We start from the raw sequence: 18,199 nt of genomic DNA on the forward strand, positions 1-18,199 counted from the left end.
GCATGGCTTGTGACTACGTCATTGTACACGCCCAGCATTTTATGTGTTTCGTGTGACGCTCTGCCACTAGGCAACTCCCCCTGAACTCGGCTTCAGGCGACACGGGTCACCCTGACACGCCAAGCGTTCACATTGCTCGACGCGGGTCGAAGGTGCAATTTGGACCCGCTAAGGTAGCGGGTCGCAGTGTGAAAGGGGCTAATGTCTCTCCACCAAACCAGATGATACAATGCACGTCACAGCTACGTCAATTCTGACCAATGACATGAAAATATATATTTTTTTTTTGACCAATGAAAACTGAACACACCTCTAACTCTACCTCCAATGAAACACGTCTGGGACACGTAACTTCTAACCAATAAAATATGAACACCCCACCACGTTTACTTCCCAGGCTATTATTAACTCCTCCCAAGCATAACAATTGAACCACACCCCAACTCAAAATGGCGTTTGTCACACTTTTTGTGACAAGTTAAGAAACAGGAAGAAATACAATCTGTCCAGCATTGGACAGGGAAAAAATACAAACCAAACACAGAAATAACAGTTGCACTATTCTTCACCTCAAAATGGCATTTGTTAAGAAAGAAAAAGAAATACAATTTAACACGCTGTGGACAGGGAAAATACAAACCAAAAGATACAGAAACAATGCATAAGCGAAAACTTTCTTTATCAGGAATGTCACATTCAAATGGACTAGAGACAGAACCTCTCCTCTAGATTTGCGAAACCCTCATTACTCAACTGATAACAACTCCGCAATTAGCACATTACCTAAAGAAAACTAATAATTATTACAATTCAACCATAAAGTGCCCCTGGAAGACAAAAGGAAAGAAAATGTGATTACGCACGAACATCTGTGAGTATAAAGACAGCACAAGAATGTCAAGGACAGAGCAGCGCGCCTCCACACCAGCCGCGTGACCGCGCAGCACCCTCTGTCCCCCTGAAATCCAAACACCTTCACTCGCCTGTTGAAAATAGAACTTTAGAAACTTAACACAAATCACAGCAGTATCCAATAATCAATAGTAACAAGATGCACTCAACCAAAATACAGAATCTTAAAGAAATAAACACACAGCGTTTAAAAATCACAGCTCTTCACTGTAACAAAACCTTATTTCAACAAACTATCAATGCGGCAATTATAACAATGAAGCAAATTATAACAATGAAGCAAATCTGAGTGTAACTTAAAATACTACGACTACTCAAAAGTCAAGGGATGATATGAGTCAGAACCTTTTTTCTTTTCTTCTTTTTAGATTCACATAAAACAGCAGGATTTCACACACATTGACAGACAAACAGAGACCGGTCACACACACTCACACCAAGTCAGTCGATCAAAGTTTTGTGTCAGTCACCGTTCAAATCTTCACAGTTTTAAATTGTCAATTTCTTTCATTTAGACTTTTAATTTTTCAGGAGATGTTGGTGTAGGCAATATATGGAATACAAAATGTGTTTTCCCTACAAGCCTTGTGATATGGTCTCTTGACCAAAGCAACAGATGCTGACGTGTACTTTATTAGCCTCGCTGTGACCTCTTATAATAATCTCCTGTGGTCAATACATAAACGACTTTGAATTTTCTTCTCAAAATGTCTTTATACTGAGGTCTCGGATAACTCCAAAGAGTTCTAAGCAGATATATAAAATGATATAAACATATATACTTAAAATGTGCCCGTATAGAACTGGAATTGACTTTTTCGGAGTTTTCTTGAACTGCTCTTTTGATTCCACCTTCAAACTTTTGTGTTCGCAAGTCAATCAATTACCAGCATTCGTCTACTCCTTGACTAGTGAAAATAATTTTCACATATATTAATGACTAATGCGAACCATAGTCCCACGGTATTCCTGCCCCCAATGCTTTAAAGGTCGGCCGTTGGCTCTATGACATCACTATGAACGGGTGATTTCCACCCTGCCCGCTCTAAAAGCGTATCCACTATTCCAGTTTAAACTCATCGATTTATTACCTGCCCGAGCATGAGCGACTAGTCTTCCTTAATTACCACAAAAAAAATACAACAACACAATAGCCCGACCAGCTGCTCACAGCTGTCTGCTTCACAAAACACGTCTCACATAAGCTGCTGTTTACCCAATTTTTATCTCAATTACAACATTTGGCACCTCTTGGCCCAGAATTTCAAAACAATTTCAGCAGCCCCCCTGCGCAGAAGTAAACAATGGAAGTGCTTACCGAATGCAGAATCCGTACTCTCTCCTGTGTTCTTTTAAATTTGGGGAAGCCGGACAAAAGCGGTCAGCCGTGCTCCACTAACAGAGATCAGCTGCGTAATGGTAGGAAAAAAATCCAACCTGCCGGCTTGTTACAGCTGATGTCGGTTGTCGGGGCACAGAGGACACGCTCCGCCGGGATCCAGATGCAAAATCTCACGAATTCGGGGTCACCATTATGTTGTGGAGAAATTAGAGTCGAATCCCGCGTTGGTCAGCCGTCCATTGGGGAGTTTATTGAACAAACTGTCACAGCAAATATGCATACAGGATGTACAAAATGTCCGACGAGCTCATCTTGTGACACCCTTTTATACAGTTTTATCATAACAAGTGTACGTGGCCCTCTCTGGAGGCGCCTAGCTTTCGCAGTTTATCATAAACACGCTCATTCTAACTATCAACAATATTCATATGAACCAGTCAACAAGGCACACGATGTAATTCTGACATGTCAAGAGAATGTCAAGCAGTCTGGGCCTATAACAGCTTAACTATGGGATGTTTCACCTGAGACATCCCTAACTATAAGCTTTATCGAAAAGGAAAGTTTTAAGCCTGGACTTAAAGGTGGAAAGGGTGTCTGCTTCCTGAAGCCAAACTGGCAGCTGGTTCCACAGAGAGGGGCCTGATAACTGAAGGCTCTGCCTCCCAAACTGGCAGCTGGTTCCACAGAGAGGGGCCTGATAACTGAAGGCTCTGCCTCCCAAACTGGCAGCTGGTTCCACAGAGAGGGGCCTGATAACTGAAGGCTCTGCCTCCCAAACTGGCAGCTGGTTCCTCAGAGAGGGGCCTGATAACTGAAGGCTCTGCCTCCCAAACTGGCAGCTGGTTCCTCAGAGAGGGGCCTGATAACTGAAGGCTCTGCCTCCCAAACTGGCAGCTGGTCCCACACAGAGGGGCCTGATAACTGAAGGCTCTGCCTCCCAAACTGGCAGCTGGTTCCACAGAGAGGGGCCTGATAACTGAAGGCTCTGCCTCCCAAACTGGCAGCTGGTTCCACAGAGAGGGGCCTGATAACTGAAGGCTCTGCCTCCCAAACTGGCAGCTGGTTCCACAGAGAGGGGCCTGATAACTGAAGGCTCTGCCTCCCAAACTGGCAGCTGGTTCCACAGAGAGGGGCCTGATAACTGAAGGCTCTGCCTCCCAAACTGGCAGCTGGTTCCACAGAGAGGGGCCTGATAACTGAAGGCTCTGCCTCCCAAACTGGCAGCTGGTTCCACAGAGAGGGGCCTGATAACTGAAGGCTCTGCCTCCCAAACTGGCAGCTGGTTCCACAGAGAGGAGCCTGATAACTGAAGGCTCTGCCTCCCAAACTGGCAGCTGGTTCCACAGAGAGGGGCCTGATAACTGAAGGCTCTGCCTCCCAAACTGACAGCTGGTTCCACAGAGAGGGGCCTGATAACTGAAGGCTCTGCCTCCCAAACTGGCAGCTGGTTCCATAGAGAGGGGCCTGATAACTGAAGGCTCTGCCTCCCATTCTACTTTTAGAAACTCTGGGAACCTCAAGTAAACCTGCAGTTTGGGAACGAAGTGCTCTGTTAGGAAAATATCTTACAATGAGCTCTTTAAGATATGATGGAGCTCGGTCATTAAGAGCTTTATATGTGAGGAGAAGAATCTTAAATTCTATTCTGAATTTAACAGGGAGCCAATGAAGAGAAGCTAAAACTGGAGAAATATGATCTCTGCTGTTAGTTCTCATCAAAACTCTGGCTGCAGCATTTTGGATCAACTGGAGGCTTTTCAGAGAATATGTGGGACAGCCCAATAATAAAGAATTACAGTAGTCCAATCCTGAAGTAACAAATGCATGGAGCAGTTTTTCTGCATCACTCTGAGACAGGATGTTCCTGATTTTAACAATATTACGAAGATGAAAGAAGGCAGTCCTAGAAACCTGTTTTATATGCGAGTCAAATGATAAGTTCTGGTCAAAAATAACTCCAAGGTTCCTCACTGTAGAACTAGAAGCCAAGGAAATACCATCTAGAGTAACTATATAGCTAGACAATTTCTCCCTGAAGCGCTCAGGTCCAAAGATAACAACTTCAGTTTTGTCTGAATTTAGAAGCAGACAGTTCTGAGTCATCCAGGTCTTTATGTCTTTAAGACATGCTTGTAGTCTGACCAACCTATTGGGTTCATCTGGTTTTATAGATAAGTACAGCTGAGTATCATCAGCATAGCAATGGAACTTTATGCCATGCTGTCTACTAATGTTACCTAATGGAAGCATGTATAAAGTGAAAAGAATCGGTCCAAGCACAGAACCCTGAGGAACTCCATGAGTTACTCTGGTGTGTGAGGAAGATTCTTCATTTACAAGAACAAACTGAAATCTATCAGATAAATATGACTTAAACCAGCCTAATGCAGTTCCTTTAATCCCAATAACATGTTCAAGTCTCTGCAATAAGATACTGTGATCGAAGGTATCAAATATGAATAATATTGAACTTCCTTTCTGCATTGTTTGTCATGATCATCTGTGCCTGTGTTTTGAGTTCTAGGCGGGGCTGGGCAGGTCTTCTGAAAGTCTGGGGCGGAGACCTGATTGTTCCTGCCACCACACCTGTTCCTCATCAACCATCATCAGGAGGTGCTTATAGGAGCTGCAGGAACAAACAGTCTTCGCCAGATCGTTCCCACTTTACTGTGTACTCACCCATCTCATCATCCTCCGTGTCCAAACAGCATAGCACCTTCCAAGATTGGATCTCCAGCCTGTTCGTGCCTCAACCTGCCTGCTCACTCCGCCGTCCTCTCTCGCCTAGTAACACAGCCTGTACCCTCCTCCACCTCATCTGGATAAACCTCCCCAGTTATCTCCTGGATTCAGTCTCCACTCTCCATTCTCACACTATAAAATAAATACTTTTATATTGAACCTCGTCTGCTTTTGAGTCCTCATATTTCTCAGGCGGCTACTATCCAGCCGTGACAGTACGATCTGGCCAAAAGATGGACTCAGCGGACGCTTTCCGATCGACACTGGCCAACCAAGGAGTTATGCTCGGAGAGCATGAGAAGGTTCTGCGACAACTGAATGAACAGCAAGGCGTGAACAACCAACGGCTGAACCAGGTTTTTGACCCTAAAAGAAATGCATAACCGCTCATCTGATCCTCCTCCAGGCACTCCATCTGCCAGCTCATCGAACCCACTTCCTGTCATCCAGGCTGCGACTTCTGAACCCGACTTTCGTGACGCCTCGTTCCCCTCCCCCGATCACTTCTCGGGTGAGACCCACCTGTGCCGTAGATTTTTATTCCAGTGTTCCTTAGCCTTTGCTCGCTCACCACGCTCTTTCTCCTCCGAAGCAGCCAAGATCTCTTATGTCGCTTCCCTGCTGCGGGGGAGAGCGTCAGATTGGGCTCTCGCATTCTTTCAACTCCACCCCATTGACAACCTTCTCTTTTCTGACTTCGAGGAGGAGTTTAAGAGGACCTTTGACCATCCTCTTCACAAGACTAATACGCTAAAAGACTGTTGAACTGCAGGCAAGGCAACCAATCAGCGGCGGAGTTCATTATTAACTTCCGCATTTTGGCCGCAGAAACAGGTTGGTCAACCAACGCTTTCCAGGGAATTCTCCTGGACGCTCTAAACGAGCCCTTAAAGGATCAGATTGCTTTAAGGGACGAACCTGCAACCTTCGAAAAATTAGTCACACTCGCCATTCGGATCGATAACCGACTCTCTGAGTGCTGCAGGGAGAGGGACAGCCGCTCTCGACGGCAGCCGCCCGACCATCCCAATTTTCGTCCCACGTCTGTTTCCACTGCACTGGACTTACCCACATCTGAAGACTTTACCGAGCCCATGCAATTGGGGCGAACCAAACTGTCACCCGAGGAACGTCTCCGCCTGATCAAAGCCAACGAATGCATCTATTGTGGAGCTACATCGCATCTTGCCCCATTCGGCCAAAAGACAGAGCCCACCAATAAGAGCAGGAGTATTGGTGGGTGGTGTTCAAAGAAATCCTTCTCAACTCACTTTACCAGTCACGATCCAGTTTGGTAATACAACTAAACAGCTGGCAGCCTTGCTCGACTCCGGCGCAGAACAAAATCTCCTGGACCCCTCAGTAGCCTCGGAACTTCAGCTTCTTCTGGAGCAACTTCCCACTCCCATCACTGTATCCGCACTAGACGGTAGTATTCTCACCACCATTACACACAAGACTGTGCCCATTAATTTGATAGTTTCTGGTAACCACTGCGAGATGATTGACTTTTATCTCTTCCCTACTTCCAGCGCTTCCATGATTCTTGGTTTTCCTTGGCTCGCTCTTCACAACCCCCATATTCATTGGGCTAACCGCCGCGTCGAGAGTTGGAGCCTATTCTGTCTCTCTAATTGTCTCAAGTCAGCTCTCCAGTCTTCCCGTTTACCTCCACCTAGTACAACTGTATCCCCTGTGGATTTGTCATCAGTTCCTACTAGATACCACAATTTAAGCACCGTTTTTAGTAAAGAAAGAGCATTGTCTTTGCCTCCCCATCGTCCGTACGACTGCTCCATAGATATTTTGCCTGGAGCACCTTTACCTTCCAGCAGGCTTTATAACCTTTCGTGCCCTGAAAGGGAATCCATGGAGCTGTATATACGCGACTCTCTAGCGGCAGGTATTATTAGGCCATCCTCTTCTCCTGTCGGTGCAGGCTTCTTTTTCGTACAGAAGAAAGACAAAACCTTAAGACCATGCATTGATAATCGCGGTCTCAACCAGATCACAATAAAGAATGACAATCCAGGGGTCAGTCATATTCTCTAAACTTGATCTCCGGAACGCCTACCATCTAGTGCGCATCAGGAAAGATGATGAGTGGAAAATGGCCTTTAATACACCAATGGGACATTTTGAATACTTAAGCCCTATTCGGACGGGACTAGTTTAATGGGGGGACCTGGGGTAAAGTAATAATAACCGGGAAATCTAGTCCCGTCCGAACGCGCCATGTCAGTAAAGATAGCGGAGTATGTCGGTAAACTTTGCCGAGAATTCTACCTCCTGTGAAACGGTCCGGAGTATCTACCATAGGTAATACTAATCCCGTGCGAATGCGACCTTCGGTAATAAGTACGGAATATGTCGTCACATCCTTTTAAAGAGAGAAACAATTAGGTGTGTCTGTTTGCAAACATGGAGGTTCTGGATGAAGCGCTGCTTGCAAGCACGCATGGTCGGCGCCATGTCTGTTTACAGATGGGGTTTACGGAAGTGAAATGCATAGCATCCAGGATGTGACGGTTGTGCGTAACCAACAACTCCTCCCATGTTAGATGAATAGTACAGGGATTTCTTGTCCCGTCCGAATTGGTCATTTCTTCTCCCTGGCGTCGTCTGGTTAACCAACATTACCATACGTCCCCCCATTGAACTAGTCCCCTCCGAATAGGGCTTAAGTCATGCCCTTTGGTCTCTCCAATGCGCCAGCCATTTTTCAAGCACTCATAAATGATGTTCTGAGGGATTATCTAAATCAGTTCGTGTTTGTGTACTTTGATGATATCCTAATTTTCTCTAAAAACCTTGCAGAACACCAGATCCACATCCGGCGGGTTAACACTTCATACCCCTCGATAGCCTCCCCTCTTCTGCCTAAACTGCGGACCTATTAATCAAACATGTTGTTCGTCTTCATGGCATTCCCTCTGAGGTGGTTTCCGATGACCTCAATCGTGTTTAAAAAAAAAAAAAAAAAGGTGCTCAAACTGAATGAACTTTCTTCAGCCTCTTACAAAATTTCTTCAAATCTGCCCATGTTCTTTCCATGCTACTCCTACTGCATGGAATCACGTTACTGGTTAGATAATAACAATAATAATAATGTAATAGTAATAGTAACAGTAATAATAATAACGATAGGGAAACATAGATTGGTTACACCTTCTTAGCAGTGAAAATGTATGCAGTATCTCCTGAAAACCCTAACCCCTTCTGAAAAAGAGCAATTTCCTCCAATAAAGTTTTCTGATTCTGAAACATTGCCCAAAGAAGCACGTGTAAGCACAGGTTCCTTGCACCAATAAAACAGGGTCAGTTTGGAGCACAGCATTCATTTGAGCGCCTGTTACGGTGTTTGCTGCTCGGTCTGCACTTCGGTCTGCTCGGTCTACACAGCAGGCAGTGATACAAAGGGAGAGAAAATAGCGCCAAGAGATTGTGAGGTCTGACTTTTCCTGGAGAACGATTTTTTGATGCAAATGTATTACTCTTTTGAACGTATATTGTTTTGAGAAGCAAAACGCTTTATTTTTTTAAACCCCAGCCAACTAGCCGGACTACCTTCGTCAACACCAAAACGAGGCTGGAACTCGGCTTACAGAATGCAGCAGGGGGTAAGAAAATGTTCATAAATGATATTGCTGATATGGGATGCCATACAGCTTCATGTCAAAAGAGGCGAACTGTCCCTTTAAGCTAGGCTACTTTCTTTGAATTGGCTCTCTGTGTATGAATTGGAATAATTTGGAATTTAATCAACTGGATTTGATTGGATTACAATGAATTGGATTCTAACTAACTTGACTTTGAAGTGCCTTGAGATGACATTTGTTGTAATTTGGTGCTTTATAAATAAATACCATTGAAATAAAAAAAATACCATTATTTGAAATATAATCTTGATGAGACATTTTAAGTTTACAGTTTAAGTATTTGTTGAGGTATATATGTCTTGTTTGGTATTCTTACATCTATGTGTCTCAAACAACAGTCTGGCATTAACAACCCTGGCTTTCTTCAGTGAAGCAGCCCAGACTTTTGGTTTGCCACTGATGTAAAAACTGGCTTTAGCAATGTATATTTATGTATGTTACTTCAAACTTTACACAAACTATTCAACATAAGGCCTTGACGTGTGTAGATGGGACATAATGTAATTGTGTAGGGTCGAGTGCCTGATGTAACTATGTCTGAACTATGTTTTATCAGGGTTGGGGGAGATCACGGTGTACAGAACATGGATGTGGCTTGCTTTATGTTTGCTGTCCGGGGAACATGGAGTAGTTTCATTCCAGGCAAAAGTGTTAAGAACTAGTTGCAAGTTTTTTAAAGCACAATCTGTCATCCCAACATGAAAACAAAAGTCGCCCCATCAGCTAAATTCAAAATTTACAGTTACTGATGTATTGGCATCCAGAAAAGACTGAAAGTATCTTACTACTAATAATTCTGTATAATATGTCATCTGTGTTGGTATCTGCTATTGTAATGAATATTTCCTGACACACCATATTTGCACAACTGAATGATTGAGGCGAGATGTATTCTCCACAGTCACCAGACACTTCTATCATTTCTGACACCAGCTTAAAGAGGTGACCCATCTCGATCTGTCCAGCAACCTTCACATCTTCATTCCCCTTATTCAGCTGCACCTCAACATATTCAGAGATGGCTGGGATGACCATCCTCTCTCAACAGAGAGAAACCTCTCTCCCTATCAGCTGGGACATTTGGGGCAGCAGTATCATTCCCTGGAGAGTGATGAGGTTGGCTTGTTTGTTATGAAAATATTAGGGCCGTTAACTTTTTGATTTACTTTCTTCATAATTATATCTCACTTATCTTACAGGATCTGCACATTCCACAAATAAACTGGAAGAGCAGTGGCCTTACTCAGAAAGCCCAACTCCGGCTTCCTGGTACCCGAGATTAAATGCCCTCTGAGCCCGCTGGAATTTGCTGGATTGACTGCTGCTGTAGACCCCTCCTAGATCGGCAAATCTTGGAGTCCACATTCATTTTGTAACACGGCAGTACCTGCTGAGCATTGGCTACATGTAAGCTTCCTAAAGTTTTGATCATTTAGAGCAGAAGACACAAGGCAATGCATCATCCTTGATGGCATGTACATTTCATTCTTGCGATTCAAATTGAGAAGTCTGTGGCAGACCTACCAGTAAAGAGCATTGTAAAATTAACTGAGAAAGACAGAAAACAGAAGTTTGTTGGAGCTACCAGAGAGGTCTGGCAATCATCTGTGCTGAATGCATGTTCAATTCAATGCTGTTCATAAATATGTAAAAATACAGCCAGTCAAATAAAATGTCAATTCTATTCATTAAGTTTTCAAAACTTGTGTTATAGTCTTGTTGACAAGCCATAAGGCTCATTTAGTGTTTTTGCCACGATCGTTGTTATTTATAATGATGTACAATTAACTTGCATTTAGTTCTCCTTCTGGAAGATCTGACAGAAAGTTTTCATATACATTGCCAGCATGTCCATTTATTTATTCATCTCTTTCTTTGCCATGGACATTGGCAACTACCATCAAATTACCCATTTTTCTAGAAAGGCAAATCACTTTAGGACCTGACAGAAAACCATATTAGTTGCGATACAACCTTCCATACTGTGTTGGAATTGGTCATAACTTGTATAGTGACGAGGCAAACGCAGGATGTGGAAGTGTTACACCCCTGAAAAGGGAACGCGGACACCATGTCACCTCTGCCACAGCCAGTGTTGTTCCAACATTACATTCTTATATCAACACATTACTTAATTACTTATAAACTCAATGGCAATGTAATATTTAAATATTTAAACTTCTACAATATAATTCTACAATAAATTGTGCAGTAGAACATGCAGCGGTCCGACTTTATGCCCCCTGTCCTCCTGAAATTATGCCCCCTGTCCTCCTGAGATTATGCCCCCTGTCCTCCTGAGTTCATGCCCCCTGTCCTCCTGAGTTTATGCCCCCTGTCCTCCTGAGTTTATGCCCCCTGTCCTCCTGAGATTATGCCCCCTGTCCTCCTGAGTTTATGCCCCCTGTCCTCCTGAGTTTATGCCCCCTGTCCTGCTAAGATTATGCCCCCTGTCCTCCTGAGTTAATGCCCCCTGTCCTCCTGAGTTTATGCCCCCTGTCCTCCTGAAATTATGCCCCCTGTCCTCCTGAGATTATGCCCCCTGTCCTCCTGAGTTCATGCCCCCTGTCCTCCTGAGTTTATGCCCCCTGTCCTCCTGAGTTTATGCCCCCTGTCCTCCTGAGATTATGCCCCCTGTCCTCCTGAGTTTATGCCCCCTGTCCTCCTGAGTTTATGCCCCCTGTCCTGCTAAGATTATGCCCCCTGTCCTCCTGAGTTAATGCCCCCTGTCCTCCTGAGTTTATGCCCCCTGTCCTGCTGAGATTATGCCCCCTGTCCTCCTGAGTTTATGCCCCCTGTCCTGCTGAGTTTATGCCCCCTGTCCTGCTGAGATTATGCCCCCTGTCCTCCTGAGTTAATGCCCCCTGTCCTGCTGAGATTATGCCCCCTGTCCTCCTGAGTTTATGCCTCCTGTCCTGCTGAGATTATGCCCCCTGTCCTCCTGAGTTTATGCCCCCTGTCCTGCTGAGTTTATGCCCCCTGTCCTGCTGAGATTATGCCCCCTGTCCTCCTGAGTTAATGCCCCCTGTCCTGCTGAGTTTATGCCCCCTGTCCTGCTGAGATTATGCCCCCTGTCCTCCTGAGTTTATGCCTCCTGTCCTGCTGAGATTATGCCCCCTGTCCTCCTGAGTTAATGCCCCCTGTCCTCCTGAGTTAATGCCCCCTGTCCTCCTGAGTTAATGCCCCCTGTCCTCCTGAGTTTATGCCCCCTGCCCTCCTGAGTTAATGCCCCCTGTCCTCCTGAGTTTATGCCCCCTGTCCTCCTGAGTTTATGCCCCCTGTCCTGCTAAGATTATGCCCCCTGTCCTCCTGAGTTCATGCCCCCTGTCCTCCTGAGTTTATGCCCCTGTCCTCCTGAGATTATGCCCCCTGTCCTCCTGAGTTTATGCCCCCTGTCCTCCTGAGTTTATGTCCCCTGTCCTGCTAAGATTATGCCCCCTGTCCTCCTGAGTTAATGCCCCCTGTCCTCCTGAGGTTATGCCCCCTGTCCTGCTGAGATTATGCCCCCTGTCCTCCTGAGTTTATGCCCCCTGTCCTGCTGAGTTTATGCCCCCTGTCCTGCTGAGATTATGCCCCCTGTCCTCCTGAGTTAATGCCCCCTGTCCTCCTGAGTTAATGCCCCCTGTCCTCCTGAGTTTATGCCCCCTCTCCTCCTGAGTTTATGCCCCCTGTCCTCCTGAGTTTATGCCCCCTGTCCTGCTGAGTTTATGCCCCCTGTCCTGCTGAGATTATGCCCCCTGTCCTCCTGAGTTTATGCCTCCTGTCCTGCTGAGATTATGCCCCCTGTCCTCCTGAGTTAATGCCCCCTGTCCTCCTGAGTTAATGCCCCCTGTCCTCCTGAGTTTATGCCACCTGTCCTCCTGAGTTAATGCCCCCTGTCCTCCTGAGTTTATGCCCCCTGTCCTGCTGAGATTATGCCCCCTGTCCTCCTGAGTTTATGCCCCCTGTCCTGCTGAGTTTATGCCCCCTGTCCTGCTGAGATTATGCCCCCTGTCCTCCTGAGTTAATGCCCCCTATCCTCCTGAGTTAATGCCCCCTGTCCTCCTGAGTTTATGCCCCCTGTCCTCCTGAGTTAATGCCCCCTGTCCTCCTGAGTTTATGCCCCCTGTCCTCCTGAGTTTATGCCCCCTGTCCTGCTGAGATTATGCCCCCTGTCCTCCTGAGTTTATGCCTCCTGTCCTGCTGAGATTATGCCCCCTGTCCTCCTGAGTTTATGCCCCCTGTCCTCCTGAGTTTATGCCCCCTGTCCTGCTGAGTTTATGCCCCCTGTCCTGCTGAGATTATGCCCCCTGTCCTCCTGAGTTTATGCCTCCTGTCCTGCTGAGATTATGCCCCCTGTCCTCCTGAGTTTATGCCCCCTGTCCTGCTGAGATTATGCCCCCTGTCCTCCTGAGTTAATGCCCCCTGTCCTCCTGAGTTAATGCCCCCTGTCCTCCTGAGTTAATGCCCCCTGTCCTCCTGAGTTTATGCCCCCTGTCCTCCTGAGTTAATGCCCCCTGTCCTCCTGAGTTAATGCCCCCTGTCCTCCTGAGTTAATGCCCCCTGTCCTCCTGAGTTAATGCCCCCTGTCCTCCTGAGTTTATGCCCCCTGTCCTCCTGAGTTTATGCCCCCTGTCCTCCTGAGTTAATGCCCCCTGTCCTCCTGAGTTTATGCCCCCTGTCCTCCTGAGTTTATGCCCCCTGTCCTGCTAAGATTATGCCCCCTGTCCTCCTGAGTTCATGCCCCCTGTCCTCCTGAGTTTATGCCCCTGTCCTCCTGAGATTATGCCCCCTGTCCTCCTGAGTTTATGCCCCCTGTCCTCCTGAGTTTATGTCCCCTGTCCTGCTAAGATTATGCCCCCTGTCCTCCTGAGTTAATGCCCCCTGTCCTCCTGAGTTTATGCCCCCTGTCCTGCTGAGATTATGCCCCCTGTCCTCCTGAGTTTATGCCCCCTGTCCTGCTGAGTTTATGCCCCCTGTCCTGCTGAGATTATGCCCCCTGTCCTCCTGAGTTAATGCCCCCTGTCCTCCTGAGTTTATGCCCCCTGTCCTCCTGAGTTTATGCCCCCTGTCCTCCTGAGTTTATGCCCCCTGTCCTGCTGAGTTTATGCCCCCTGTCCTGCTGAGATTATGCCCCCTGTCCTCCTGAGTTTATGCCTCCTGTCCTGCTGAGATTATGCCCCCTGTCCTCCTGAGTTTATGCCCCCTGTCCTCCTGAGTTAATGCCCCCTGTCCTCCTGAGTTAATGCCCCCTGTCCTCCTGAGTTTATGCCCCCTGTCCTCCTGAGTTTATGCCCCCTGTCCTCCTGAGTTAATGCCCCCTGTCCTCCTGAGTTTATGCCCCCTGTCCTCCTGAGTTTATGCCCCCTGTCCTGCTAAGATTATGCCCCCTGTCCTCCTGAGTTCATGCCCCCTGTCCTCCTGAGTTTATGCCCCTGTCCTCCTGAGATTATGCCCCCTGTCCTCCTGAGTTTATGCCCCCTGTCCTCCTGAGTTTATGTCCCCTGTCCTGCTAAGATTATGCCCCCTGTCCTCCTGAGTTAATGCCCCCTGTCCTCCTGAGTTTATGCCCCCTGTCCTGCTGAGATTATGCCCCCTGTCCTCCTGAGTTTATGCCCCCTGTCCTGCTGAGTTTATGCCCCCTGTCCTGCTGAGATTATGCCCCCTGTCCTCCTGAGTTAATGCCCCCTGTCCTCCTGAGTTTATGCCCCCTGTCCTCCTGAGTTTATGCCCCCTGTCCTCCTGAGTTTATGCCCCCTGTCCTGCTGAGTTTATGCCCCCTGTCCTGCTGAGATTATGCCCCCTGTCCTCCTGAGTTTATGCCTCCTGTCCTGCTGAGATTATGCCCCCTGTCCTCCTGAGTTTATGCCCCCTGTCCTCCTGAGTTAATGCCCCCTGTCCTCCTGAGTTAATGCCCCCTGTCCTCCTGAGTTAATGCCCCCTGTCCTCCTGAGTTTATGCCACCTGTCCTCCTGAGTTAATGCCCCCTGTCCTCCTGAGTTTATGCCACCTGTCCTCCTGAGTTAATGCCCCCTGTCCTCCTGAGTTTATGCCCCCTGTCCTCCTGAGTTTATGCCCCCTGTCCTGCTGAGTTTATGCCCCCTGTCCTGCTGAGATTATGCCCCCTGTCCTCCTGAGTTAATGCCCCCTATCCTCCTGAGTTAATGCCCCCTGTCCTCCTGAGTTTATGCCCCCTGTCCTCCTGAGTTAATGCCCCCTGTCCTCCTGAGTTTATGCCCCCTGTCCTCCTGAGTTTATGCCCCCTGTCCTGCTGAGATTATGCCCCCTGTCCTCCTGAGTTTATGCCTCCTGTCCTGCTGAGATTATGCCCCCTGTCCTCCTGAGTTTATGCCCCCTGTCCTCCTGAGTTTATGCCCCCTGTCCTGCTGAGTTTATGCCCCCTGTCCTGCTGAGATTATGCCCCCTGTCCTCCTGAGTTTATGCCCCCTGTCCTCCTGAGTTTATGCCCCCTGTCCTGCTGAGTTTATGCCCCCTGTCCTGCTGAGATTATGCCCCCTGTCCTCCTGAGTTTATGCCTCCTGTCCTGCTGAGATTATGCCCCCTGTCCTCCTGAGTTTATGCCTCCTGTCCTGCTGAGTTTATGCCCCCTGTCCTGCTGAGTTTATGCCCCCTGTCCTGCTGAGATTATGCCCCCTGTCCTCCTGAGTTAATGCCCCCTGTCCTCCTGAGTTAATGCCCCCTGTCCTCCTGAGTTAATGCCCCCTGTCCTCCTGAGTTTATGCCCCCTGTCCTCCTGAGTTTATGCCCCCTGTCCTCCTGAGTACATGGTGTTTCACAGGCATGTTTCCAGCTGCACCCAGCTCGGCTGGACTAACATGTTTGCTCAGAAAGCTAACTGTGAAACCCTGAAACATCCCATAGTTCTGCTGCTCCAGGCCTGGACTGCTGGGGAGCTCCCATGATGCACCTCTCCTCCCTCTGCTCTCTTTCCTCTCCATACACATGTGACATTATGGTTGTATTAACTTGTGTTTCTCTTTCAGACATCCCTGGCCTGGTGTGATGGTTAACTTGTGATGGATATTTTTCTCTTTCTTGTTTTTTCTGTGGCAACAAAACACAAACTGATGTGGTAAAATATCACCACAAACAGACTGCTTATTTAGCACTGGATTATTTGAATTGCACTAAAACTAAAACTTACACAGATGTGAATCTGCAGTTTCTGTGGTTTCCTGCAGGAGTGGATTTAGCCTCCTGAGATGAAAGTAGGTAACCCGAGCGAAAAAAATGTGCTCAGCAGATGTTGTCCAGCTCTTATTTCTAGCTGTTGTTTTGCTCAGTAATTTACGTTCAGTTGCCGGTGTTTTTGTGTTTGTACGTCTTTTATGTTTGTATGTAAATGCAACTTTGACTGTATAGCACTTTGGGTCAACTCTGTTGTTTTAAATCTGCTATATGAATAAAGTGGGACTGGATTATAACACAGGATATTTAGCATTTTATTGATCATCTTTTCAGTTGGTAAACAGGAGCAGAAGCAGCTGTAATGCTGGGATGTAGGGTGTCGGTGCATCCCGTTGCAGGTGTAATAATCATTTTGCAGACATGAAACTAGCGCTGTTATCAGCATTGTTTGTGAAACATATGCAAGCGTATCATGTTGTTGATTTGCAGTCAGTGTGCATGACCAGCACCTGTTGGCTCGGAAGCAACCAATTCCACTGCTCTAGAAAAAATGCAAACAGTTCCCATCCCTGCCTGCTTTCTTTTTAAAGCGATGCTCCATTTGTCTTTCGGAAAGTCTGATGTCTATCTGTCTGTAGGTTTATTTTTTGTTTTCTCTCTTCTCAGGTATGGAGGGGATAGAGTGCACCCTGCCTCTGGATGGCCGTCGTGTTCCTCTCAGTTTACTTTCAGAAGATAGTTTCAGGGAGTGCCATGGTACCCTCACCCTCACTGACTACCTCATTGTCATCTTTTCTGGCATCTCTGTCTCATTTGCAGCCATCATGGCCAGCTTCCTCCTAGCTTCCATAGTCCACTGCTTCCATCGCCTCAGTAAAGGCAGTAAAGGCGATGAGGAGGAGGGGAAAGACTGACCGACTGGATACTGAGTTGAATAAAACCCAAAGTGTTTCATTGACAGCTCTTTCTGGGAGACCATACTAAGAGAAAGATCAGCTAAACCAAAGATGTCAGAGAGTTGAGTGTTGCAAAAATCCTGCAACAAGAGAGTCAAATCCAAATGACCCTTGAGCGATGATGAGTACAACAGATTGGTTTGGGCAACATGCAGAAAACATGTGCTAAACTGTTCTCTCTGCAGTTAGCTTTTAATATAAGAGTTTGCAGACCTCCTAATCTATCCATCCCATTTCTATACCCGCTTAATCCAATTCAGGGTTGCAGGATGGCAGAAGCCTATCCCTGCTGCCATTGGGCTAAAGACAGTGTACACCCTGGACGGGTTGCCAGTCCATTGAAGGACTTTGTAACCATCTCCCATTTTACATCATCACAATCAGCTGTAGAGTTGTATGGAGAAAATGAAACAAAGTGGAATGATTGGGTTTCGGAGATAGATTTCTCAGGTTCCCAAAATTCAGGTATGACTACTATAAGTTCCACTGGTAGAGATGGTAGTGCCTTAAAGGACAAGTTGTCATGAGCTGTGTGAAATAAACATAAGTTCTCATTTATTACACAATTTATCTGTTTTTTTTTTTATTTAACCTTTATTTAACCAGATAAAAGCCCATTGAGATCAGGATCTCTTTCACAAGGGTGACCTGGCCAAAACGGGTCAGCAGCATGAGACATAACAGCAGCACAGCAGTACGTGTCAAACCAGATTACAAAGAATGACAGATAGAATAAAACAAACAATTTAGAGATGCAATCGTGATTTCATACAGCGACATGGGAGCTGTAGCATAACCAACAATTTAGGATTTGAAACACAGGCACTGTTCAATGGATTGACGCTGCCTGTCTTTCAGGATAGAGCGGAATGCTCCAAGTGCGACTAGTTCAGAAAGTTTCAGCTCAGTCTGTAAAGTATTCCATGCCAAAGGGGCGGCAAAGCTGAATGCTCTTTTTCCAAATTCGGTCCTTACCCGGGGAGCAGATAAAACAAAGGTCGAACTGGAACACAAGGCATAAAAACTGGTGGTTTTTTGCAATAAAACACACAAATACGAAGGTGTCAAACCTAAGAGAGTCTTATAAATTAAGGTCAGCCAGTGTGCATATCTGCATGCACTCAGAGAGGGCAAGTTCAATTTCCAGTACAATTCACAATGTTGGGTGAGGCGACTACACCCTGTGACAAATCTCAGTGCCGTATGAAGGACAGTGTTCAAAGACTGGAGACATTTGGATGACACATTCAAATAAAGCACGTCCCCATAGTCAAGAATCGGCAGGAAGGTCGCTGTCACTAATTTCTTTCTGACCCTGAGAGAGAAGCAGGTTCTGTTTCTGAAAAAGAACCCAAGTTTCACCCGAAGTTTAGTGACCAGCTTGTTTATATGGGCTTTAAATGACAGCTCCTGATCTAGGGTAAAGCCCAGATACTTGTAGTACAAGACTCGCTCTA

At 46.6% G+C, this 18,199-nt stretch overlaps 1 protein-coding gene across 1 annotated transcript in view; it reads left to right on the forward strand.

Moving 5' to 3' along the window:
* Positions 1–16,841, forward strand: part of LOC142390072 (leucine-rich repeat-containing protein 38-like) — a 32,625-nt gene extending 15,784 nt beyond the window's left edge. Inside the window, exon 2 of the mRNA XM_075475432.1 lies at positions 16,453–16,841. Within this exon, the coding sequence (XP_075331547.1) occupies positions 16,453–16,700 (248 nt within the window). The 3' untranslated portion in view covers positions 16,701–16,841. The remainder of the gene's footprint in view (positions 1–16,452) is intronic.
* The last annotated feature ends 1,358 nt before the right edge of the window (positions 16,842–18,199 follow it).

This window comes from Odontesthes bonariensis, chromosome 10 (genome assembly GCF_027942865.1).
Source record: "Odontesthes bonariensis isolate fOdoBon6 chromosome 10, fOdoBon6.hap1, whole genome shotgun sequence".
Classification (NCBI taxonomy): domain Eukaryota; kingdom Metazoa; phylum Chordata; class Actinopteri; order Atheriniformes; family Atherinopsidae; genus Odontesthes; species Odontesthes bonariensis.